A 26,152-nucleotide genomic window follows, 5' to 3' on the forward strand; every position below is an offset into this window, starting at 1 on the left:
TCCGGTAAAGCGCTACCTAAAATATTATTTTTTTACCGGATATATTATCAAACCCGGTAAAACACCCAATAATAATATTTCTGATAAAAATAAAAATATTTTGGGTAATTTTTCAACAAAACTATTAAAAAAATAATAAGATTTCTAATAACATCTTTTTTTAATCGTATATCAGGTTACCGCACGTTAGATTTTCCAATAAACCTTTCAATTATTCTAAGGCGACAAATGTACCTAAATAAATCCGATAGAAATATGTAAGCGAAAAGAAAAATAATGCTAAATTGATATATAATAAATCTATTACATAAGAATTCTTACATAAATTTAATTAGTTATTAATTTTTAATAAAATGGTAATTAATTCTTTTATTAATCTAAAGTGATTACAAGTGATAGTATATGTTCTAAATAATTTCAATCATTTGACAATGAAAACTCAAATACCCTATAATTACTAGTACTCCTACTCCTACTCTAGATCTCTAAGAATAATAGGGATGGATACATAATTTCATTTAGGGGCGAAATTATAAAATTTTAAGCATGAGATAACTTATAAAATTTTAGTGGACGAAAATATATTTTCAATTGAAAATATAAAGAAAATATCTAAAATATATAGGAAACCAATAATTTTAGGGAGTGATTGCCTCCGTCCGCTCCCTCTAAGTTCATCCTTAAAGAATAACAATTATTCTTTTAACCATTGAAGATTTTATTTTAAGACTCATGCCCAAATAAAATGTGTTGTCTATTCCTTTAACCATTAAAGATTTTATTTTAAGACTCAGGTCCCAAATAAAGTGTGGTGTACAACGGATGAAGATAATCACAATTGAAATCAAATTCATTATAAACCTCTCAAATTGATCCCAAATTTCGACAGATGAGGAGAACCACAAGTGGAACGAAGAACTCAGCGAAACGACAGCATTGAAATATTAAAACGCAAACTCGTTTTAAACCTCCCGAATTTGAGAGGCAGCCGATTTTACAAACTTCGTTGTTAACCGATGCTCCAAAATCTTTATTTGTATATATACGTATTATTTATTATATTTTAGAGTAAATTATAAGTTTAGTATCTTAACTATTATTTTTTTATGTTAGGTCACCTAACTATTTATTTTCAAAATAATGCTTAATGTTTAGTTCTAGTTTTATTTTTGTCACATGCCGTTAAAAATTTAACGGTGATGCTAGTATATCACCATAAGGTAATATTACATCATAATTGAAAAAAATATAAATATCATGTCGACAGTTTTATTAATTTGTTAACATTAGGTGACCAAAATAAAATCAAAATGTGATGTTATGTATGATTTAAAAAAATAATTAGATGATCAAAATAGAACAAATATGATATTTGAAATATTAAACGTGAAGTTTACCCTATAGTTTATTGTTATCATTTTGAAAGGTCATTATTATTAGGGTAAACATTAATCATCATTGAATTATATTAAAATATTTTTTATTTTTAAAAATTTAAAAATCATAAAATAAGTATTAATTTTTTTATTTTATCATAAAATGAGCATCACGTTCTTAGTTGTCGTTAATTGGTGGTAAGAGATCATGTTGTTCGTGGTCGGCAACAATCAACAACAATGCTGAGCGACAGCGATAATATGATATTTTGATCGAATTCAAGTATTAAATTAATATTTTATCTAATATATAAGGATTAAATTAGTGTTTTATCTATAATTTAAGAGTTAATTTGAAATTATTATCTTTTATTAATATATTATATCATCAAACTAACCATTTAACATTCTAGTTATCTTATCGGTGATCGCTTTCCTCTTCCATAGAATAATTTGTGGAATGGTGAGGGAAATGTTGAATTTTCTGCAATTTTTAGGGCAGCATGGAAACTTATTGATTTCATCTTCCTTGTTCTTATCTGTAATAGTAATCTTCGTCGTCGTCTTAATTCGTCCATCTGGCAAAAGAAAGCTAATTTTACCGCCGTCGCCGTCAAAACTACCCATCATCGGAAACCTCCACAACATCGGCCGCTACCCTCATCGTTCACTCCATGTCTTAGCTCAACGATTCGGTCCTCTCATGTTGCTCCGCTTCGGCAATTGCCCTGTACTCGTAGTCTCCTCCGCCGATGCTGCCCGTGAGATCAAGAAAACTCATGATCTGACATTCATAAACGGACCGAAAGTCAGCGCCACCCAAAAGCTTCTCTATGACTACAAAGACGTATCAACGGCACCTTACGGCGAGTATTGGAGGCAAATGAGAAGTATATGCGTACTGAATCTTCTAAGTAACAAAAGGGTTCAATCTTATCGAGCTATAAGAGAAGAAGAAACGGTTCTAGCAATGGAGCACATTAAAAGGTCTTGCTCCTCGGGTTTGCCGGTAAACCTATCAGAACTCTTTCCTGCGATTACAAACAACGTAATATGCAGAATAGCTTTAGGAACAAAGTACAGTGAAGACGCAGACAGGTTTAAGAAGCTTTTGAACGATTTTGTAGAGTTGTTGGGTACTACGAATATCGGGGATTATCTTCCATGGCTTGCATGGGTGAGCCATGTTAATGGGTTCAATGCTAAAGCTGATAGAGTGGCCAAGGAGTTCGATGAATTTCTGGATGGAGTGATCGAAGAACATATGAATCGTCAAAACAAACATGTAAATGACCAAAAAGACTTTGTCGATGTTTTGTTGGAAATTCAGAGGGAAAACGCAGTTGGCTTTCCTATAGAAACAACTAGCATCAAGGCTCTTATCTTGGTAAGAACTAACAACTTCATTCAATTTTCTTAATTTTTCATATTATCGATAAATCATACCATATTACTATACTTTTGGAATTTAATCTCTCATCAATTCTTCGTGAATCAAAATCTTCGGGTAGATTTTTTATTTAGTAGAATATGTATCTTCGTACCTAAACTTTCGAATCAATTATAATGAGTAGACAAAAATTCATTAGGTTCAATATAACATATCAAAACGAAATCAAAGATCTTATTACCCTATCTATTTAGCCCTTTAACTAATAAATAATCATAATTATCCTATACTTAGAACCACTGGCTAAGGGTCATTATAAATGCCCCTCAGGGGACCAAATCTTTAGTAATCTACGTACAACCTCCTCTTCTTTTTTATAATAAACTTTCTCTCCTATAGAAACATTGATCACTATGGCTCTCCACCTAAACTTGAAACGGTGAACTACTAACAACAGTCGAAATAAAATTGTTATCTCACCATATATCAATGTTTGTTAAAGTTTGATTCGAATTCGAAGTGACACAATTTAATTGGGAAAGTAAGAATTTGAAGTGACACAATTTAATTAAAAAAAGTAATAAACCTAGTTTGATTAAAAAAATAAAGAATTTTATTAAAGTAACTTTTTTACTTTATTTAGTTTCTATTGAAATTAAGTATATATCCTTATAAATAGATACTAAGGATTAGTATTAGAGCTTATTGTATTTTTTTTCTCTTGACATTAGTGAATTTTCTATTATTCTACTTGTAGTTTTTCCCAAAAAAGGTTTTTCACCGTAAAATTTTGATGTTATTTGTTTTTATTAAACGATTATTATGCATGTCATTATCTTTTAATGATGCCCGATATATTGGCATAACATAGTTGTTCAGGGTTGTTTTCACTTTAAAATGAATTTAAAGTATAAGAATACATACTTTAATAGTCGAATCATTTTATATGGTTCTGGAACTTCGGCTTCGTATTCATAATGAGTGAACTTGATGTCTTTCCAGGATATGTTTGCGGCCGGAACTGATACGACATACACGGTCATGGAGTGGGCAATGACAGAACTCTTAAGGAACCCAAAGGCAATGAAAGAGATTCAGAACGAAGTCCGAAAAGTTTACGGTGGAAAATCGAGCATATCGGAAGATGATCTCCATAACATGCACTACCTAAAAGCAGTGATCAAAGAAACTCTCCGTTTACATCCTCCAATTCCGTTGTTGCTTCCAAGAATATGTTCAAAAGATGTGAAGATCCAGGGCTATGACATAATGGAAGGAACTCAAGTTTTTATAAATGCTTGGGCGATCGGAAGAGACCCATCGTCATGGGAGAAACCAGAAGAGTTTCTTCCGGACAGGTTCTTGAACAGTTCCATAGATTTCAAAGGACATCATTTTGAGTTGATTCCGTTTGGTTCAGGAAGGAGGATTTGTCCGGGGATCCAACTTGCAATGCAACTAAATGAGGTTTTCTTAGCAAATCTGGTGCACAAGTTCGATTGGTCATTGCCTGGCGGAGCAAACGACAAGGATTTGGACATGACCGAATCATTTGGTCTTACCATACACAAAAGCTCCCCTCTAATTGCTACTGCAAATCAATGTTCTTTCTAGTGAAAATATCTCCTTATTATGTATTCTATTTACATGTGGTACATTGTACAATGACCGATCTATGTCTTTACTTATACCTTTATACGTGGCCTATTGAAAATTCAATGCACCTTTTTCGATGCAAGTTGAAATTGGAGAAAAAAATAAATTAAATCCACCGAAATATGGTAAGTCAAAAAAGGGGTTATAATTGTTGAAAATGAGAAAGGGCAAATTACAAAATTTAGTCATTAAAGTTTAGGGTATTTACAAATTAGTCCTTAAAACTTCAACTATAAATATCCTAGCTCATTTAGCTTCAAAACATCCTAAAGCATTCTAGCTTTCTTCCAATACTAGAGAGAATTTAGAGAGTTGTTTTCTCCTTTTTATCAAGAGAGAATTGTCATTATTTTCTCCTTGTTAGATCGAGAGATGTTGTAATTCCTATTTTCTCATAGTGAATTTCTTCTACCGTTGCCCGTGATTTTTACCCTATATTATTTAGGGGTTTTCCACGTAAATTTTTGTCCTCTTTATCTCTATTTTTATTTTCTCAAATTATAAGTTGCGATTTTGCTCTTTCCGATAGCTGTCTTCCGCAACAATTGGTATCCGAGCCAGATTTGAGTTGTAATATCTGCTTATTGTCTTTGTGGTTACCACCAAAAGGTGGATCCTCCAACATAAGAAAGTAAGAAGGTATTACCCATTCTTTGAAGGTTCCAGAGAACTATTCACGATAGTGAAATAGTGGGAGCTATCCGTAAAAGAAGCTATGGCAACGAAATTTGATATTGAAAAATTTAATGGGAGAAATTTCTCATTGTGGAAATTGAAGATGAAGGCTATCCTGAAGAAAGACGGTTGTCTAACAGCTATCAGTGAAAGGCCGGTGGATTTCACAGATGACAACAAATGGATCAAAATGGACGGGAATACTATGACAAACTTTCATCTAGCATTAGCAGATGAAGTATTGTCAAGCATCGAGGAGAAAAAGACAGCTAAGGAGATATGGGATCTTCTCACCAAACTGTACGAGGTCACATCGATGTACAATAAAATTTTTCTTAAGAGAAAATTGTACACTCTCCGTATGCCAGAATCTACTTCAGTGACGGAGCACTTAAATACACTGAACACTTTATTTTCTCAGCTTACATCTTTAAGCTGTAAAATAGGAGAACAAGAACGTGCTGAACTTCTACTTCAAAGTCTATCGTATTCGTATGATCAACTCATTATCAACTTGACAAACAATAATGTTACCAGTCTAGTCTTCGATGACGTTGCAGCTGCTATTATACAAGAAGAAAATTGGCGCAAGAACAAAGAAGACAGACAAGTAAATCTGTAACAAGCAGAAGCGTTAACAATGATGACAACGATGAGAGGGAGATCAACAGAACGTGGCCAAAGCAGCAGTCACAAACATGGTAGATCGAAGTCGAGGAGCAAGAAGAATTTAAAGTGCTACAACTGTGGAAAGAAGGGTCACTTGAAGAAGGATTGTTGGAGTCTAAATAAAAACTCCAATCCACAAGGTAATACCGTAAACACTTCAGATGATGGAGATGCTCTATGCTGTGAAGCGTCAACCACCGTGGAACGAAGAAAAAAATATGCAGACATATGGCTCATTGATTCGGGAGCAACATATCACATGACCTCAAGAAGAGAATGGTTCCATCATTATGAACCTATCTCAGGAGGATCTGTGTATAGTTGCAATGATCATGCCTTAGAGATCGTTGGCGTGAGAACCATCAAATTGAAGATGTATGATGGAACAATTAAAGTTGTTCGAGATGTGAGGCACGTGAAAGGTCTGAAGAAAAATTTATTATCCTACGGATTATTGGATAATAATGCTAGCAAGATTGAAACACGGAAAGGAATCATGAAGGTGTTCCGTGGAGCGCTTGTGGTGCTGAAAGGTGAAAAGATAGCTGCAAACTTGTACATGCTGAAGTGAGAGACATTGCTAGAAGCAGAAGCCTCTGTTGCCTCATGTAGTTCAGATTCTGCAATGCTGTGGCATAAGAAATTTGGACACATGTCAGAACAAGGAATGAAAGTCCTTGTGGAGCAAAAGCTACTTCCAGGCTTAACAAAGGTATCACTTACTTTGTGTGAGCATTGCATAACAAGTAAGCAGCACCGGTTGAAATTCAACACATCAAATTCTAGAGGCAAAAGTATTATAGAATTGGTTCACTCTGACGTATGGCAAGCACCAGTAACATCCCTAGGCGGAGCAAAATACTTTGTCTCATTTATTAATGACTACTCCAGGAGATGTTGGGTGTACCCTATTAAGAAGAAGTCAGACGTGTTTTCAACTTTCAAAAACTTCAAAGCGCGGGTGGAACTTGATTCTGGAAATAAGATCAAGTGTTTTAGAACAAATAATAGAGGAGAATACACAAGCGAAGAATTTGATGACTTTTGTAGGAAAGAAGGCATCAAAAGACATTTCACATTGGCAAACACTCCTCAACAAAATGGAGTGGTAGAGCGGATGAACAAAACCTTGTTAGAAAGAACAAGAGCAATGTTGAGGGATGCAGGCCTAGAAAAATCATTCTGGGCAGAAGCAGTCAATACCACCTGTTATTTGGTGAATCGAGCTCCATCAACTGCAATAGAGCTGAAGACACCAATGGAGATGTGGACTGGAAAACCAGCTGATTATTCAAACCTCCATGTATATGGAAGTATAGTGTACGTGATGTACAACTCCCAAGAAATTTCAAAGCTGGATCCAAAATCTAAGAAATGCAAATTCTTGGGGTATGCTGATGGAGTAAAGGGGTATCGCTTGTGGGATCCCACTGCCCGCAAAGTGATCATCAACAGGGATGTTATCTTTGTAGAAGATAAGCTACAAAAAAAGACGATAATAGCGCTGAAAAGTCAGAGACTACACAGATACATGTGGAAAAGGAGTTTGAATAAGGAGATTCTTCTGAAGCAGAACCAGTACATGATGAACAAGAACCAGAGAGTTCTGAAGCTCCAAGAACTCGTCAATCAGATCGTGTGAGAAGACGTCCCAATTGGCACTCGTCAATCAGATAGGAGGCAATAAACAGCTCAGATGCTTCATTGTGGATGATGGCGATGCAAGAAGAAATCGAAGCCCTTCATAAAAATAATACATGAGACCTTGTGCCACTACCACAAGGAAGGAAGACAATTGGTAACAAATGGGTCTTTAAAATCAAGTGAAATGGTGACGATCAAGTTGAGAGGTATCGTGCAAGACTGGTGGTCAAGGGATATGCTCAAAAAGAATGTACTGATTTCAATGAAATCTTTTCACCTGTGGTTCCACTAACAACAGTTCGAGTAGTTTTGACAATGTGTGCTACATTGAACTTACATCTAGATGTTAAAACAACTTTTCTTCATGGAAATCTTGAAGAAGAGATTTACATGCTCCAGCCTGAAGGTTTTGAAGAAAAAGAAAAGAAGAACTTGGTTTGCAGGTTGAACAAATCTCTGTATGGTCTAAAGCAGGCGCCGAGGTGTTGTTATAAGAGATTTGATTCCTTCATTATGTGCCTTGGATACAATAGACTTAATGCAGACCCTTTTGCTTATTTCAAGAGGTTTGGTGATAACGATTTTGTTATATTGATGTTGTATGTGGATGACATGTTGGTTGCAGGACCCAACAAAGATCATATTGAAGAATTGAAGGCACAACTGGCTAGGGAATTTGAAATAAAGGACTTGGGATCAAAAAATAAGATTCTAGGGATGCAAATTCATCGAGACAGAAGTAATAGGAAGATTTGGCTTTCACAAAAGAATTACTTGAAGAAGATCTTGTCACGATTCAACATGCAAGATTGTAAGCCAATTTATACCCATATTCCTATTAACTTCAAATTATCCTCCAGTATGAGTCCTAGCAGTGAAAAAGAGAGGATGGAGATGTCTCGAGTACCGTATGCATCAGCAGTGGGAAGTTTAATGTTCGCTATGATATGCACAAGACCAGACATTGCACAAGCAGTGGGAGTGGTTAGTAGGTACATGGCGAATCCAGGCAAAGAGCATTGGAATACAGTGAAGAGGATCCTGAGATATATCAAAGGGACCTCAAATGTTGCATTATGTTACGGAGGATCAAACTTACTAATCAATGGGTATGTAGATTCTGACTATGCAGGGGATTTGGATAAAAGTAAATCTACTACAGGATATGTGTTTAAAGTTGCTGATGGAGCTGTAAGCTGGGTTTTAAAATTGCAGTCAGTTGTGGCTATATCCACAACAGAGGCAGAATATGTAGCAGCAACACAAGCAGTAAAGAAGCAATTTGGTTGAAGATGCTATTGGAGGAGCTTGGGCACAATCAAGAGTATGTATCTCTGTTTTGTGACAGTCAAAACGCCTTGCATCTAGCAAGGAATCCAACATTTCATTCAAAGACAAAGCACATACGAGTTCAATACCATTTCATTCATGAAAAGGTGGAAGAAGGAACAGTAGATATGTAGAAAATCAATATCAAAGACAACATAGCAGATTTCATGACAAAGGTGATCGACGCTGATAAATTTACTTGGTGCCAATCCTCTTGTGGCATGTCAGAGACGTAAGCAACATGAAGGTACTAGGTAGAAAGAATGGTATGAAGATATAATTGTTCTAATCAAATCTTCAAGTGGGAGATTATTGAAAATTCAATGCACCTTTCCGTACAAGTTGAAATTGGAGAAAAAAAGTAAATTAAATCCACCGAAATATGGTAAGTCAAAAAAGGGGTTGTAATTGTTGAAAATGAGAAAGGGCAAATTACAAAGTTTAGTCACTAAAGTTTAGGGTATTTACAAATTAGTCCTTAAAACTTCAACTATAAATATCGTAGCTCATTTAGCTTCAAAACCATCCCAAAGCATTCTAGCTTTCTTCCAATACTAGAGAGAATTTAGAGAGTTTCTTGAGAGTTGTTTTCTCCTTTTTATTAAGAGAGAATTATCATTGTTTTTTCCTTGTTAGATCGAGAGAGGTTGTAATTCCTATTTTCTCATAGTGAATTTCTTCTACCGTTGCCCGTGATTTTTATCCTATATTATTTGGGGGTTTTCCACGTAAATTTTTATCCTCTTTATCTCTATTTTTTATTTTCTCAAATTATCAGTTGCGATTTTGCTCTATCCGATAGTCGTCTTCCGCAACATGACCTTCAATCCTGAGTTATATTATACGGTTAAAAATAGAAGTGGCCGTTAAGTTTCAAAAGAAAAGACATCCAAAGAAGAAAGGATTATAGGTGAAATGTGGCTCCATATATAGGTTTCTTAACTGCCATTGCATTAACCATTTTGGATGTTGCAGAAATTTTCTGGCAAGAGAAGATTTGAAAATTTTGAAGTGTCAAGTTATATCACCAGAACAATCATTTATTAAATTATATTACCATAACAAAAATTTTGCCACGTCACATATTAAAAGTGTTATATTTAAGCACCACATTACAAGACAATATTAAAATTATCATATTTAAGTATGATATCTAAAACACTATGAATATTTATTATTTATAGATATTTGTTATAATCTCTAATATCTAAATCCCTAAAAAAAATTAAAATCATCCCCAAATTCTTAACCCTAACCTTAGTTTTCTCCCTTGTCAGCCATGACTGATGCCGTCTTCCTTTTTGACCGACATCTTCCTTGTCATTGCTCCCGTCGTAGGGTCTCGTGGGGGAACGCAAATGTCACGATTTTTTCATGTCGTCTATCGGGTTTAAATTGTTATTGGGGTTTGTCGATGACTGTTCATTGGGCTGGTGGTCATCGAGTGGAGGCACGGTCAGGGTTAGATTCATTCGACGACAATAGTGACGGCAAAAGGCAGTGGCCGACGTGGATATAGGGATTGAAATTAAGGTTTTTCAAAGTTTTGAATTTTTCAATATTTGTGAAAATTTGAGCGTTATTTTAAAATATAATAGTTTTTGTGTTCTTTTAAATAAAATTTTCAAAAGTGAGCGCGACACGTGTCATTTACTGGTGAAATTTAACATCTACGGTTGAGGCATCTAAAAGTGTTTTGAAACGTTAGATACCTAAATGAATCGAAAAATATTTAGATACCTAAATGAAAAAATAATATAATTTATACACTTATTTTATATTAATCTTTAAAATTATTATCAGATGTGTGAAAATTTTCATCTTTATTTAAATAAATAATCAAAGGTACAAATAACATATTTAAATTGCTTGGGAAGACAAAATTCAATTGTCAGATTTATTAAACAAAAATCTGATTATGAATGTATGAAAATTATAAAAAGAGAAAGGTATTTTAAGATTTGGATAACTCACAATACAAATGTCAGTATCGGACTCTGGCTGAGGTCAACACCAAATGAAGAACACCACAAGCAACCAATGAGATCAAATTCAGTAGAAAGCCTTTCAGAATCTGAAAGGCTACTGGGCCTAGTGCAGATGCCGCCTTTTCTTCGTCTTGGTTGTCACAAATTATGAATTCGAGGCCATCCACGTCACTCTTTCTATATTTATTCTTACCATTTTCATTCCTGTCATAATATCATTCACTATAAAATCTAATGGACCGATCTCTTTCATTTTTCATGGTAATAAGTTGTGGAATGGTAATGGATATGCCAATTTTTCTGCAATCTTTAGAGCAACATGAAAGCTTATTGATTTCATGTTGCTTCTTCTTCTCCCCGTTGGCCATCTTCTTCGTCGTCTTAATTCGTTCAACCAACAAAAGAAAGCTATTAAGTTCACCGCCGTCGCCTTCTAAACTGCCTATAATCGGAAACCTCCACTACATCGGACGCTACCCTCATCGTTCACTTCATGTCTTAGCTAAACGATTCGGTCCTCTCATGTCGCTCCGCTTCGGCAATGTCCCTGTACTTGTCGTCTCCTCCGCTGATGCTGCCCGTGAGATCACGAAAACTCATGATCTCGCATTCGTAACCAGACCGAAACGCAGCTTCTTTCAAAACTTCTCTACGATTGTAAAGACGTCGCGTCCGCACCTTACGGTGAGTATTGGAGGCAAATGAGAAGTATATGCGTCCTATATCTTCTAAGTAACAAAAGGGTTCAATCTTATATAGCTGTAAGAGAAGAAGAAACGGCTCTAGCAATAGAGAACATTGAAAAGTCTTGCTCTTCAGGCTTGCTAGTGAATCTGAGCGAACTCTTTTCTACTACTACGAACAACGTTATCTGCAGAATAGCCTTAGGAAGAAAGTACAGTGAAGATACGGGCAAGTTTAAGAAGCTTTTGAGGGAGTTCACAGAGTTGTTGGGTACTTGGGACGTGGGGGATTATCTTCCATGGCTTGCATGGGTAAGCCATGTCAATGGATTCAATGCTAAAGCCAAGAAAGTGGCGAAGGAGTTCGATGAATTTCTAGATGGAGTGATTGATGAACACATGAATCGCCATAACAAACTAGTAAATGATTTTAAAGGGATTCAAGGTGAAGATCAAAAAGACTTTGTGGATGTTGTGCTTGAGATTCAGAGGCAAGACACAGTTCCTTTTCCCATGGAAAGGATGAACATCAAGGCTCTTATCTTGGTAAGAACTAAGAAATTAAAATGTAAGATTTCTTACTTTAGTTGTTGACATCATTTCTTAATGAATTTGATTTCTTTCTTTCCAGGATATGTTTTCAGGCGGTACCGACACGACATATACAGCCCTGGAGTGGGCAATGAAAGAACTCTTAAGGCACCCAAAGGTAATGAAAGAGCTTCAGAACGAGGTCAGGAAAGTTTCCGGTGGGAAACTGAGCATAACGGAGGATGATCTCGACAACTTGCACTACCTAAAAGCAGTGATCAAAGAGACTCACCGTTTACATCCTCCAGTTCCATTGTTGCTTCCAACAATATCAACAAAAGATGTCAAGATCCAGGGCTACGAAATCGTCGAAGGAACTCAAGTTATTATCAATGCTTGGGCGATCGGAAGAGACCCCTTGTCATGGGAGAAACCAGAAGAGTTTCTTCCAGACAGGTTCCTGAACAATTCCATAGATTTCAAAGGACATCATTTTGAGTTGATTCCCTTCGGTTCTGGAAGGAGGATTTGTCCTGGTATCCTATTTGCAATGCAAATAAATGAGCTGTTCTTAGCAAATCTGGTGCACAAGTTCGATTGGTCATTGCCTGGTGGAGCAAACGAGAAGGATTTGGACATGACCGAATCGTTCGGCATTACCATACACAAAAACTCCCCTCTAATTGCTGCAGCAAATCAGTGTCATTTCTAGTGCAGAGCCTCATCTATCTCCATATGTATTCTAAGTTACATGAGCTTATAAATCTATGCTTTTTCGTGTCATGATTGAGGCATTAAATTTCTAAGGCTTTCATGTTTCAACATATACCATTTGAGGGGACCGTGAGATTTGCCCTGACAGCATAGGCAAAAGAATATATCCCATGCAATGTGATAGAGAACATACATAAACACACGGATTTGAATCTAAGAAACAAGCAACTTCATGAACTCTGCTAATTACTATGGCTTGGCTTCCTTTTCCAAAATCGTGATCCTTTAAACATCTCCGGTCACCAAATGAGAATTCGACTGTCATCTTTTAGACGACTTAACTTTAATCAAGTGCCTTCAAGAAGATTAATATGACCTTAGTGTGACCATATATCCTGAAGATAGCGACCCAGTTGCTGTGCACCAATGAACAAGGCATCTGCAACTACAATAACACCAACCTGCAACAAAATCAACATGGATTATGTTAGAAGTACCTATACTCGAGCTCGTTTTGCTGGAATGATGAAGCGAATAATTACCAACTGATTGTTTGAAACTATCCGCTAAAGCCTTTAAGTTCCAAAGCATTTATTGTCTCAAGTTCATTCTTTTGAGAGAATTATTGCATTAAGATTGACAATGACAAACACTGCCCCTAAAAGAACAAGAACAAACGTTCTACTTTTCCTTCCCTAATCTGTAAACACACAATGGAACTAAAACTTACAACTAAGAAAGCAAGAAGCCCCCACATGAAAGTTAAATTTAATAGATTTAGCAATAATATCATGAGAATCATCCTCATTACACATGTACAGGGGGGATCTTACTTTATCAAAGATGATAGTGACTAAAGTGAAAAAATCAGATAAAAGAAATTGGAAATGAAAATTTAAAGCTGGGGAGTAAAGAGAATATACCATGGCATCCCATATCTTCTTTGCAGTAGCCATATCTCTAATTTGTTTCAGCTCAAAATCTTCTTCACCAGCTTGCATTGGATTACCCCAAATTGCTAAATTTACCAGAAAACAAGAAAAAAAAAGAGTAAAAACCAACAAAAGAAACCAAAACCCATTGATTAAAAAAGTAAAAAAAATCTAATAAAACATTTTTTTCTTATATAATAGGAAAGGAAAGTAACTGTGGGTAAGCCGGTTATCAGACAAAAAGTCATGAAAGCAGTTGAAAATGAGGTGGAAAGTCAACAGTTGAAGATGAACAAAATATCTAATCTAAAATGTATCTAAAAGGAAACATCCAAGAAACTGTCCCATTATCTTCTTCACTTTTACAGCTTACAACACATGGCCTTCTCCGCCCACCGACTTAACCTTCCATCTTCTCTTTCTTCTCTAATGACTCACCCTCACTCTATGATGCTTCACAATCCCCTCTTTTTTGCTTAAAAGGTAAACAAATAATATACCTCTTAACTTTCTTTATTTTTTTCATTTATTATATTATAATATTTAATTTATAATTGTTCTTGTTGACTTTGAATCTGGGTTTGAGTTTGGATTTTCTTTTCTTTTGTTGTGTTGTGTTGCTGAAATTTTATGATTTTTGATGAATGGATCTAGAGTTTGGAACGTGTTAAAGTTTTTTTCTTTATGGGTTTTCACTTTTCAGCTAGGACTGTTTATACATCTTCGATCTTGCTGTAAATGTGGTTGGATTCTTATGTTTGTGAAAGAATTATCTGTTAAACCTTATCTCAGGTGTATAATATCTGCGAAAATACATTATTATTTGCAGTCAACTGGGTTCTTTGCCTCATTCATGTTTGAATATGTTGAATCATGCAGGATATACATAAACTTTAGAGCTGATGGGTGGCATAACATCAAAACGATCGACCAAAGCACAATCGTCATCTGTAGCGTCTAATTCTTATTCATGGGATCCTCATAGATACGCACAGCCATCATATGGTTCCTCAGGCCGAGACTATGGTTCGGAGCCGCATTATGCCCCTCCACCTCAAAGCTATGGTGGTCATGCACCTGAGTCAAAGAGGAGGTTGGATAGAAAATATTCGAAGATAGATGATGACTACAATAGCTTGGAGCAGGTATATTGTATTTGTTGTTCCCAGTGGTTTCAATGCAAGAAATGTTTAGCAAGTTTCAGAATGCTGTGCATGCTCCTCACATGCATCTATTTAGGGACACCTGCTTTTGTTATTTATAGGATATTGTGGCCAATATATTGTGAATATTCGAAGAAGAAAGGAAGGGAATTTCAGAAAAGAAAGAAAGAAAGAGAGATTTCGAATGAAAGGAAGGGAATTATAAAAGTAGAATTAAACTAGATATCTTTTTCTTAACCTTTATCTCTTAAGAAAACTCTTGTTATCTTCTGAACATATAAAACCTAATCCTAAGTAGACACTCCCTCTTCTGCTAGTTTAAATCACGGTTTCCATCCAATCAAGAGCCATTTTAATTCAAAATGAAACGTTGAGGGATGAAGTGCCTCAAAAAGAATACGGACCAAAACAACTATTCAGTCAAACGATATTGGTGAAGTTTGGCATTATCCCTATTATTTATTAGGTATGTAGCAGTCAGAATGACTTTCTCACATAAACATTTAGGTAAATTATGAGGGAACATTAGAGATCTGACTACTAATAAATGTTAGTTTTTTTTTTCTTTTAGCTACTCCGTTTTGTTTTGTGGAGGTGTATTGACACAAGAATTATTCTTTAAATTATGACTTCAAAGTGTTTGTAAAAGAACTCATTTCCATTGTCGGTTTTTAGGATTTGGATGTGGCATTGAAATTGATCAGCTGCTAAAAGTTGCTTATAACATCATATCAACATTGGTTGGCATTGAAATTGGCTTAGTTATGCTATTTGGCTACCCTAGTGGATCTGTGTTTCTGATATGATAAGAAAAGCTTGTTATACTCTTCTTTTTCCACAGGTCACTGATGCCCTGGCCCGTGCTGGCTTGGAGTCTTCTAATCTTATTGTTGGTATTGATTTCACAAAGAGCAATGAGTGGACAGGTCCGACCTTCTCTTGATACTTTTAGTTTTTCTTTTTTCTTTTTGGTTGTTTATTTTTTGACACAGTACTTTCTAATGTGCTCTAAAATAGGTGCAAGATCATTCCACCGAAGAAGTCTACACCAGATTGGAGATGAGCTAAATCCATACGAACAAGCAATATCCATTATCGGAAAAACCTTGTCTTCCTTTGATGAGGATAATTTAATTCCTTGCTTTGGATTCGGAGATGGTATTCATTTTTGCGGGAATTTTCCATTGGATCTCTTAATGTTAATCTTCTTTGTAATCGAGATGATACTGAATTCTTTGATCTGGCAGCATCAACACATGATCAAGAAGTGTTCAGCTTCTATCCAGATGAGATGTTCTGTAACGGATTCGAAGAAGTGTTGAGACGATACCGAGAATTGGTGCCTAATCTGAGATTAGCAGGTCATATTCATTTCACTTCTTCCTTTTCTTCATTCCGTTGTCAGTCAATATTTTCCTTCCTCTCTACCCTTTCCCACGTCTATTCTCTTTGACAGGACCAACATCATTTGCTCCCATCATTGAAATGGCGATCACCATTGTCGAGCAAAGTGGCGGGCAGTACCATGTGTTACTGATAATAGCTGATGGGCAGGTAACTTACCTGCTTTGTGTTGTATGATGATTTGTAAACAAACAGGTTCTACATGAACTCTTTGTTGCTTGTTTTGCAAACTTAGATTATCCTTTATACTGAATGGGTGCAGGTGACTAGAAGTGTCGATACGGAGCGAGGCCAACTAAGCCCCCAAGAAATGAAAACAGTCGACGCGATCGTGAAAGCAAGGTACTATTGGGTTGCTTGTGGCTCCAAATGTTTTTTGTCTTAAATATTCAACTTCCTAATATACTAATTACTTTGCAGTGAGTATCCTTTGTCAATTATTTTAGTCGGAGTTGGAGATGGACCTTGGGACATGATGAGAGAATTTGACGACAACATTCCTGCCCGTGCCTTTGATAATTTCCAGGCAAGTGTGGCCTGTTGTGACAATATTTTCTCATATTAGCTTCTTGAAGCTGGTAAAGGTAACATGTATTACTCGTATTTGCTGTCTAATCTGAAATGCTGCTTCCTGTAGTTTGTGAATTTTACGGAAATAATGTCGAAGAATATGGATAGGTCCCGAAAAGAGGCAGAGTTTGCTCTTTCGGCGTTGATGGAAATTCCGGCTCAGTACAAAGCAACGCTAGAGCTCAACATATTGGGGTAAATAATTAGTATTGTCTTAGTAGGTTTACAAGGCTTTTCCCCGTTGTTACCAGGGAGATAACATTCAAATGCAACTTCTTTTTCGTTATTGGTTTAACAGTAATACAGGGGGGAAGGCTATTGATAGGGTTCCTCTTCCCCCTCCTCTTTATGGTGCGGGTTCCTTTAGCCAGTCGAAACCCTCTAGGTCAAGCAGTTTTCATCCGAGTGCACCTTCTTCCACCATACAAGAGGCACCAATCCGAACAGCTCCTCCTTCAAGTTCTGCTTCAGATAATCACGTAATCTTATCTTAATTGCTTAAGAGTTGCACGTCTTGTAAATCAATCTCTAAACAAGTTTGAGTTTGAATGTTTTCTGGACAGGTTTGCCCTATTTGTCTTTGCAATGCAAAAGATATGGCCTTTGGTTGTGGACATCAGGTAACGTAACTAAGGGTTTTATTATATTCCGAATTTCGTCATCGGGCTCGTAGGGACGGATGTCTAAATTTCACTTCCATGCAGACCTGCTGTGAGTGCGGACAAGACCTTCAGTTGTGTCCCATCTGCCGGAGCACCATCAACACCAGAATAAAACTTTATTAAGCAAAACATGCTTTGCCTGGATTCAGCTGGGCTTATTTCTATTGTCCGGCATTCTCAGATCAGGTACTTTGAGTTTCTTGTGCAATAGATTCATCGTTGGCCATGAATGAATGTGGTATCGAAGCTTTGTACATAGTTATGGATTTCACCAAACAACAAAAAACATGTACAAATATTATCTATTCAGTAGATCATGTCATTGTGCTGTAATCAGGAATGCACAACTGAGGCCGGACATGCCGGTCTCATTGTCGGATTCCCAATCCACATCCAGCATCCGTGCCACATGCAAACCGTAATGTGTACCATTTTTCATACTGTGAGAGTTCATCATCAGCCCCCAGCCCCTAAGTTATAAACTTTTCGCTGGCAATAGTAATATATGTACAATGAAATAGTTCTATTTCTTGACAGCCTGATCTTTATTAAACTTGTGAAAGTTCCATAATAGTTATATCTGTACGTCTGTCTGAAAATATGCCGGTCGGAGGAATATAGTTGAGAGTGAACATCTCATGTCAAGATTGCTTTAAAAAAATTCACGACATAACATGGACTGATAGCATGAACCATCGGTCGGAATTGCAGCAAAACTAGCAGATGTTTCTAACAGCAGCCTCTTGAATTTACCCAAATTCTAAAACCAGCCTATGGAAAAACCATCATATAGTAACCCCATGAAACAGGAGCCGAACTGCATTTTTGAGGCCATGGGAGACCAGAGATATTTACATTGCCTTAATTTATGCAATCTTTTCTTTACCGCATTACGTTGTTACTTGTTAGTTGCAGTGGGAGGCCATGAGAGATTGATGATGCACATGGCGTTTACACATGAAAACATTGCTATTATCTTAGATCAAACTGCAGCAGAAAATGAACCCGAAAAACACCAGAGATAAAGAGTCGAGTCTAAAACAAACATTGAAAATACTATACGATAATAAAATCTTGATAAGAGATAATACACCTAGTTTAATATTATACACCAAAAATGCAACCGCGAATGCAATTTAAATTTCTGATCAATATTACATGCTAGGTGTATTATTAAACTCATTGTCTATAAAATCTTTTCTCAAGGCAAATGTGTTCTAAACGGCTGCAAGTAACACCGTGAAAGATGAGAAATTTGCTTGGAAATGCAATGTTTTTGCTCATAGTATATTGAAACTTCACACGGTTTTCACAAATAATTGAAAAATAAGTTTGAACAATTTACAAAGATCACACAGAGTTCAAATTACGATATCAGGTTTAAATACAATCTTTATTCAAAGGGAAGTAAAACAGAGAACAAACTCTGCACCATTTAAAGACTTAAACCTGAACCACTAAGTTTCTGGTGTGTTATCTGATCCAATCTTTCGGCCATTTCAGATGTCAAACAATTCTTCCAATCCCCAACCTTCCCTTTCCGAAAATAAATCTTGTTTTGAATCACTCCACCACGAACTTTCTCACTTTTATTTACTTCCAGGTTGCTTAAATTCTCGAAACTGCACATCTTTACAATCTTTTCAGGTACCTCTCTTTGCTGTTCCTCTGACGACAAAGGGTAACCAATGAACTCCGCCAGTTTCTTAACATACAAAACAGTATCCTCTCTCATCTCTTCATATCTCAAGAACAAAATCTTATTCGGATGTTCCAAGCTTGCTTTCCAGTACCCCAAAACATGGTCCCAATAAGGTCCATAGACACTCACTCCTTCACAAAACAACTCGAATGCCTCATCGAGATCAGGGGGTTGAACATTTTGGGACTTCAGGATCGTGTCGTTGAAGTGATACAATGAAACAAATGAATCCTTGGGGTTCCTGCAAATGTAAACAATTCTACAACCAGAATCGATAATCGATGTTGGTAAGGAAGAATAAGGAACGTGTGTGGCCAACACAGGAATTCCCATATCACGATAAGTGGGAAAATTTGCATGATAAAGCTCCATGAAAGGCACAACCTCATGAGGCAACTTGGAAAGCAAAGGCGTTGTGGAATCATCGAATGACGTTCTTGTAAGGATGGAGAAAACGAGGGATTTTAACCAGGTTGTGCCTGTTTTAGGGATACTACAGAGGATGGTATCGGTGGGTTGAGCGTGGAATCGTTGTTGAGCTGACACAACTCCTTTGAGGAAAGCGGGGTGAAGCCAAAAGCCTTGATATTGAAAATAATCTTCACGATTACCCCAACTCTTCCTTTTGGGGAGAGTCGATATCATCTGCTTGAATGATTTCTCAAACTCATCTTCGTTTTCATTCTCAATATCTTTACTCACGAAATCTAAGCGGGACTCCATGAAGAATGTGGCTAACGAGTGCAAGTACTATGGAACATTGGCTCTATAAAAATATTATATAGAAACTATATAAAAATTGTCAGTAGGGAGGCAAGGATTATATTATTTGGGTTATGGTTTTGGGATTAAACAATTCTGTAATTGTCAACTGCTGTCTGCTAACGCCATTCTTATCTTCGCCTATTATTTTATCCCGATACTGAAGATTATCTTGTATGATATTCGGTATTATGTTATGTGCCCTCAAATTTTTTTTTTGGGTTGAACGTGGAAAGCCAGCTAAAGTATTTATTAAAAAATAAGAAGGGGAACATAGAAGTTATCCGGGTGTAGTTTTCTCTCATTTGTAAATTGTTGATTTTTTTTTGTTGATTGACGGTGACATTAATTTTAATGTTGATTGTTTTTATTTATCTTTTTTTAGGGTTGCTTAAATATTATTACGATCGATCAAGAAGATGCTTATATGTTACATTGTTAATCTTCCTTGTTTTGGACTCTCGGATTGGATTTGAATACCCGTTATACATTCGTAGATAGCCTTTCATGTCGTTTGAGTTTGATTTGCAGTTTGTCGATGGTCTTTCAGTAGTTTGATTATCTTTTGTGATTCGTTTGCCGATTCGATAAGATCTGTTTGTATATTTCTTTGCTTGAGTTTTTTTGGCTAGATTTTAATATTTCCTTGTATGATCCTTATGTGATCTTAAGTTATTAGTTTTGTTTCAATGATTATAGTAAATTATTCTAATTATATGTTTAATTTACGATTATAACTGTAAATATTTATTGTAATTTAGGATATTTCTTATTTTAAATAAAATTAATGATTTTATTTTTTTAAAAAAGTTTTGTAGGTGTAACTCACTAAAGTAAAGCAAATAACCCCCGCAAAGGCACAAAGAGAGCAATTTTGCTCCGATGGAGCCTTAGAAAAAAAGAATAGCTGAAATGGGGGAATAAAAAAAATTATTTCTTGAAAGTACAATGACGTCGGAACACATGGCGTCTTCAAACTTTTCACCTTGAAACATGAATCTGCAGCAGAGAGGGAGGTAGAGAAAGGCTAAAACGGTGAAGGAGAAGAGAGCAGCAGTGAAGGAGAAGAGAGGGAGGAAGAGAGGGAGTATAGCCATGGTGGTTCAGCCGGAGCTTGAAGACACCGTGTACTCTGATCGTTTTTTTAAAGACGTTAACTGTTCCTGACGTCTTCCAACGATACTGTTCAAAATGACTTATTTGGGAAAATAATTTTCCTCCTCCCCTATTCTTTATTTTCAAAGTTCAATGGGAGTAATATTCCCCACAAAGAGTGTTTGGGAATTAAATCAAAGTAAAAGAAGAGGAAATGACAAAAACTCAAAAAGTGAACAGTCACAAAAGCTAAAATAAACGAGAAAAAAAAACGCTGGCCTTCCAGGGATGTCAACGGCCCGGATTCGGGTCGGGTATTGATCATCATCTTCGTCTTCATTTAAAAAATTCATACCCGTCCATGCTTAAAAAATCACGAGGATTTAAACGTGGATTCCCATCGGGTAATCGGGGAAAACCGAGGGGAAACGGGTATCTCCGTTTAGCATAAACGGTTATTTAAACGGGTATCGGGCCGGGTATATATATATTTAAATTAAATATATAAATATTATATATATTTTTAATTTAAATTAAATTTATTAATATTATATATATATATAATAATTATTTTTAATATTTATCGGGCCGGGTATCAGGCCAGATAATCGGGGCAGGGATTATCAAACCTGTCACCGTTTAGCATAAACGATTTTTCCCCGTTTCCATTCCCGTTTAATTAGATTTTCAATTTTTTCCGTCGGATTCAAATTTTTTTTATCATCCATATCCATCTTCTTAGCTCACAAACAAAAAAGAACAGTGGTTTTAAAAAGGAAAGAGCATTTATTGTTAAATAATTAATTTTTTAAAAATATATATTATTTTATAATTATTTCAAATGTATAAGAAAAAAAGCGTTCAAGTTTCTTTCACTATATCTAAATTTAATCATTGTTAAACAGTAAATTTTGATATCTTCATTTCTTATTCTCCATCCAATTATATGATGATATAGGTTATCGTTTAATTAGTTCTAATTAGTTTAAATAAAGATATTAATGTGTCGTGATTACATGATATTTCATTGACATAACAAAGTATTATATCATGTGTAAGAATTTTTGTTAATATAATAATGTGACATGGTGCTATGGATATACCACGTCACTATTTTTGTCTATATGTACATATTGAATTAGTTCTATGTCTTGATCGTTTGTTGATTAATTATTTTCATCTATAAAGAAATATTTTTATCTAAAAAATAAAACGTTGAGAGTTAAAATGTTCTAAAAAAGAGACAAAATAATTATTTAATTAAATATTACATTTATATAATGGAAAAAGTTGTTTGGAAATTCTGCGATGATGAAAATTATTATAAGGTAAAGAAAGTAATTATGTTATTATAGGTGTTATTTTAGAAGAATCTTTTAATTATTCGATTAAAGTTTTTAATAAATTATAATGATATTATTCATTTAATATGTTTATATCCGGACAGATGCACTTGATCTCATCATTTTAGATAAATTATTAAACATAGTTTAATATATTAAAGGAATGAGAAAAAATACTTATTTTATTAAAAATAGTATTAAAAATTTTTGGCCCATATTTTTAGATTTCTGGATCCGTCTCTATACCCAAAAATATTTTATCAATATAAAATGTATATTAAAACAATACTTTTATCATATTAAACTTAAATTTGTTCAAATTTTTTTTTGGAATTTAAAACCATAAGACGAACGTGAGGATTGATTTGCAAGCTATAAGAACCTTTAAAAAAAGTTAGAGTCCGTTTTGTAATGCTTTATAATAGTACTTTTAATTTAAAAACCCTGTTTTGACCGTAAAATCAATGTCAAACGAGTAAAAAAATTACGTTGGAAACGATAATTTCAAACCAACTGCAAAAGTTAAGATTTATAACTTTTTCATTTTCAACTTTACGTTTAAAATCAAATTATAATTTTATCTTTATTAATACATAAACTCCACTCAATTATGTATTTATAATAAAATTCATGGTTTATATATTTAAATGTTAATAGTGATATTTTTAATATTTTAATTATTGGGTAAATATTTGGGAGTTCCTCTTCTACATAAGAGAGTTACTCGTGCTATTTACGAGTACCTTGTTCAAAAAGTTCAAGATCGACTTACGGGGGTGGAAAGCGAAATCGCTGTCTTTCGCAGGTAGAGTTATGCTTATCAAATCGGTTCTGGATAAATTACTATCATACGTTAGACAAAACAAGTTATCTCCAGAAATGTGTTTGTGCTGAAATTGAGCGTTTAACTCGAAGTTTCATTTGGGGTCACTCTGACGAAAAGAGAGGTATCAATCTTGTATTATGGGACCAAGTGTGCAAACTGATCGATGAAGGCGGCCTTGGCGTCAAGCGGATGTCGACTCAAAATGAGGCATTTTTAACGAAACTTGCCTATCGCCTTGTTGCTAATAAGGACCAATTATGGGTGAGGATACTGAGATCAAAGTATAAATGGGGTGATATGTTACCGGATACTTTGAATCGGAGTGGTTGCTCTGTCTTTGGTGGGGACTGAACATTGTGTAGCCGACAGACTGGTCTCGTTTGAAATCTAGGCAATGGGTTGAAAGTGGATTTCTGGAAGGATGATTGACTGGGTGATGTTGGTCCCTTAATTAACCACTGCATGATTTCAGGATATTCTGGAGAGAATGGTGATTGGTGATTGGGTGAGATTCCAGTTCCATGGGTGGGGATGATCAGCCATGCTGAAAATGGGATAAGAATCGTTGTTTCTCTACCTCGAGCGCTTGTGCTCGGCGCCTAGGTGAACCGGCTGGTGTGGATCCTAATCTATGGCGAATTATATCGCATTATAAAGGCCTCCAAATATGCACGTTTGTGAACAAATACAATTATATCATATATACATTTCAAATATGGTTCACTCATGAGACGTTCATATAAGCTTAACATGAAATTCACACTTAACACGCTTCCATACAGCAATAGTATTTGTTCTTGGCATGTACATGTTTGAATATACTAATTTGTTTGCAAATGCAACGCTTTTGCTCGTAGTATATTGAAACTTCTCACCGTTTTCTCAAATTACATTATCAGGTTTAAACACAATCTTTATTCAAAGGGAAGTAAAACAGAGATCAAACTCTGCACCATTTACTCTTAGCTTCAAAAATGGATATTATGAAGCAGTTGTACAACATTCAAAGACTTAAACCTGAACCGCTCAGTTTCTGGTGTGTTATTTGGTCCAATCGTTGTGCCATTTCAGATGTCAAACAATTCTTCCAATCCCCAACCTTCCCTTTCCGAAAATACATCTTGTGTTGAATCATTCCCATATACATTTCCTCTCTTTTATTCACTTCCAGGTTGCTTAAATTCTCGAAACTACACATCTTTACAATCTTTTCAGGCACCTCCTTTTGTTGTTCCTCTGACGAGAAAGAGTAACCGATGAAATCCGCCAGTTTCTTAACATACGAAATAGTATCATGTTTCATCTCTTCATATTTCAAGAACAAAATCTTATTGGGATGTTCCAAGCTTGCTTTCCAGTACCCCAAAACATGGTCCCAATAAGGTCCATAGATACTCACACCTTCACAAAACAACTCAAACGCCTCGTCGAGCCCAGGGGGTTGAGCATTCTGGGATGTTAGGATCGTGGAGTTGAAGTGATACAATGAAACAAATGAATCCTTGGGGTTCCTGCAAATGTAAACAAGTTTACAACCGGAATCGATTATGGATGTGGGTAAGGAAGAGTAAGGAACATGTGTGGCCAACACAGGAATTCCCATATCAGGATAAGTGGGAAGATCTGCATGAGAAAGCTCAATGAAAGGCACAAACTCATGAGGAAACTTGGAAAGCAAAGGGGTAGTGGAATCATCGAACGAAGTTCTCGTAAGGATGGCGAAAACGAGGGATTTTAACCAGGTTGAGCCGGTTTTAGGGATACTACAGAGGATGGTATCAGTAGGTTGAGCCTGGAATCGTTGTTGAGCTGACACAACTCCTTTGAGGAAAGTGGGGTGAAGCCAAAAGCCTTGATATTGATAAAAATCTTCACGATTACCCCAGCTCTTTCTTTTGGGGAGAGTCGATATCATCTGCTTGAATGATTTCTCAAACTCGTATTCTTTTTCATTCTCAATATCTTCACTCACGAAATCTAAGCGGGACTCCATGAAGAACAGGCTAATGGGTGCAGATTTTTATGGATCCACGTTAAAGGAGAAAGACATTGTTGCTTGTGATTTATGTTAAACATAGCGTTGACAATACTAAGATTGGTTATACTGAGATCTATTTGGCAACTAATGCAGTTGACTTTTCACTTTTATTTGTTATTTTAATTGTACATGTTACCAAGGAGATTAGAGGTTAGCTTAATATTACTCAAAATATTCTTTTGAACTTTTCTTTATATCTCATTCTTACTATTGTTGTGGTTGCAAGTTGACAAAATACAATATAACAGCCTAAATTTATATATTTTTATTTTTGATCCCGTTTTCTTAATCATAGTTTATCGTAGCATCTCAATAATTTAATATTTTTTATTATGTTTTTAAATAAATCACACCCAAAAATGTCTTCCTCTCAACAAACGTGGATCCACAGTTTTCTTATTAAATTGAGAAGGACATTTTAATTGTTAAATTACATCATCCATCAATAGGAATGTAAAACAACAAGACCATATTCATGTCCGTTTATTTATTTTTAAAAGTGTTTATGTTTAATTCGTGTTCGTTTATTTATTTTTGAAGGTGTTTATGTTCGTTCGCTTAACGTTCGTGAACATATTCTTTTAAGGTTCATATAACGTTTGTGAACATATTCGTTTAGCGTTTACGAATATGTTTCTTTATATATGATAAAAAATGTTAAAAAAAAACAAATTAAACAGAATCACCACCTGATGCAAAAATTTCAATTGCAAGATAAAATTAACATATACAAACAAGAGCAGCTTTAGGTTAACACCGCACATATATTTTAGTGAAGAGACAAAATATGTAAATAGTTTGAATTACAATAGAAACAAAAAACAGATTATAATAGATTGATGGATTTAACAATAGAAACAATTTCTTATAGATTGATAATTCACAATGATAATGGAATTTCTCACATAGATCCAATTTCTTAAAATTAATTTGTTGATATCATCAATCACATGAATTTACATTATAAAATTATTTTTATGCGACTTTAGTAGGATCAGAA

The 26,152-nt window shown here is 35.3% G+C and overlaps 5 protein-coding genes across 5 annotated transcripts; 3 read left to right on the plus strand and 2 right to left on the minus strand.

The window, feature by feature from the left end:
• Positions 1-1,814: 1,814 nt before the first annotated feature.
• LOC120193529 (cytochrome P450 736A117-like) lies at positions 1,815-4,403 on the plus strand. Its single transcript, XM_039196013.1, has 2 exons — positions 1,815-2,763; positions 3,769-4,403. The coding sequence occupies exons 1-2, from the start codon at positions 1,837-1,839 to the stop codon at positions 4,378-4,380; spliced, it is 1,539 nt and encodes a 512-aa protein (XP_039051944.1). The 5' UTR covers positions 1,815-1,836; the 3' UTR covers positions 4,381-4,403.
• Positions 4,404-11,135: 6,732 nt separating this feature from the next.
• On the plus strand, positions 11,136-12,695 carry LOC120193531 (cytochrome P450 736A117-like). The gene is given in 3 exon segments (XM_039196015.1): positions 11,136-11,358; positions 11,361-11,956; positions 12,042-12,695. Coding segments are annotated over 3 exon segments (1,317 nt in total). The 5' UTR covers positions 11,136-11,249; the 3' UTR covers positions 12,654-12,695.
• Positions 12,696-13,925: 1,230 nt separating this feature from the next.
• On the plus strand, positions 13,926-17,510 carry LOC120193530 (E3 ubiquitin-protein ligase RGLG2-like). The gene is made up of 12 exons (XM_039196014.1): positions 13,926-14,070; positions 14,467-14,732; positions 15,592-15,676; positions 15,768-15,908; positions 15,998-16,111; positions 16,207-16,304; positions 16,417-16,496; positions 16,575-16,680; positions 16,792-16,919; positions 17,023-17,203; positions 17,288-17,344; positions 17,429-17,510. Exons 2-12 carry the CDS (start codon positions 14,490-14,492, stop codon positions 17,507-17,509), a joined length of 1,314 nt encoding a protein of 437 aa, XP_039051945.1. The 5' UTR covers positions 13,926-14,070; positions 14,467-14,489; the 3' UTR covers position 17,510.
• Positions 17,511-18,800: 1,290 nt separating this feature from the next.
• LOC120193444 (flavonol sulfotransferase-like) lies at positions 18,801-19,811 on the minus strand. Its single transcript, XM_039195933.1, has one exon. It carries the CDS (start codon positions 19,809-19,811, stop codon positions 18,822-18,824), a length of 990 nt encoding a protein of 329 aa, XP_039051864.1. The 3' UTR covers positions 18,801-18,821.
• A 4,290-nt stretch (positions 19,812-24,101) lies between these two features.
• LOC120193450 (flavonol sulfotransferase-like) lies at positions 24,102-25,117 on the minus strand. The gene has a single exon (XM_039195938.1). The coding sequence runs from the start codon at positions 25,105-25,107 to the stop codon at positions 24,118-24,120; it is 990 nt and encodes a 329-aa protein (XP_039051869.1). The 5' UTR covers positions 25,108-25,117; the 3' UTR covers positions 24,102-24,117.
• Positions 25,118-26,152: the final 1,035 nt, after the last annotated feature.

The sequence above is a fragment of the Hibiscus syriacus genome, unplaced genomic scaffold (genome assembly GCF_006381635.1).
Source record: "Hibiscus syriacus cultivar Baekdansim isolate YM2019G1 unplaced genomic scaffold, ASM638163v2 tig00116996_pilon, whole genome shotgun sequence".
In the NCBI taxonomy this organism is placed as follows: Eukaryota; Viridiplantae; Streptophyta; class Magnoliopsida; order Malvales; family Malvaceae; genus Hibiscus; species Hibiscus syriacus.

Coding starts and splice junctions, on each gene's coding strand:
- LOC120193529 (XM_039196013.1), top strand. CDS start 1,837: ATGGTGAGGGAAATGTTGAATTTTCTGCAATTTTTAGGGCAGCATGGA. Junction 2,764..3,768: donor GCATCAAGGCTCTTATCTTG/GTAAGAACTAAC, acceptor ATGTCTTTCCAG/GATATGTTTGCGGCCGGAAC.
- LOC120193530 (XM_039196014.1), top strand. CDS start 14,490: ATGGGTGGCATAACATCAAAACGATCGACCAAAGCACAATCGTCATCT. Junction 16,112..16,206: donor GCCTAATCTGAGATTAGCAG/GTCATATTCATT, acceptor TCTCTTTGACAG/GACCAACATCATTTGCTCCC. Junction 16,497..16,574: donor GACGCGATCGTGAAAGCAAG/GTACTATTGGGT, acceptor ATTACTTTGCAG/TGAGTATCCTTTGTCAATTA.
- LOC120193444 (XM_039195933.1), bottom strand. CDS start 19,811: ATGGAGTCCCGCTTAGATTTCGTGAGTAAAGATATTGAGAATGAAAAC.
- LOC120193450 (XM_039195938.1), bottom strand. CDS start 25,107: ATGGAGTCCCGCTTAGATTTCGTGAGTGAAGATATTGAGAATGAAAAA.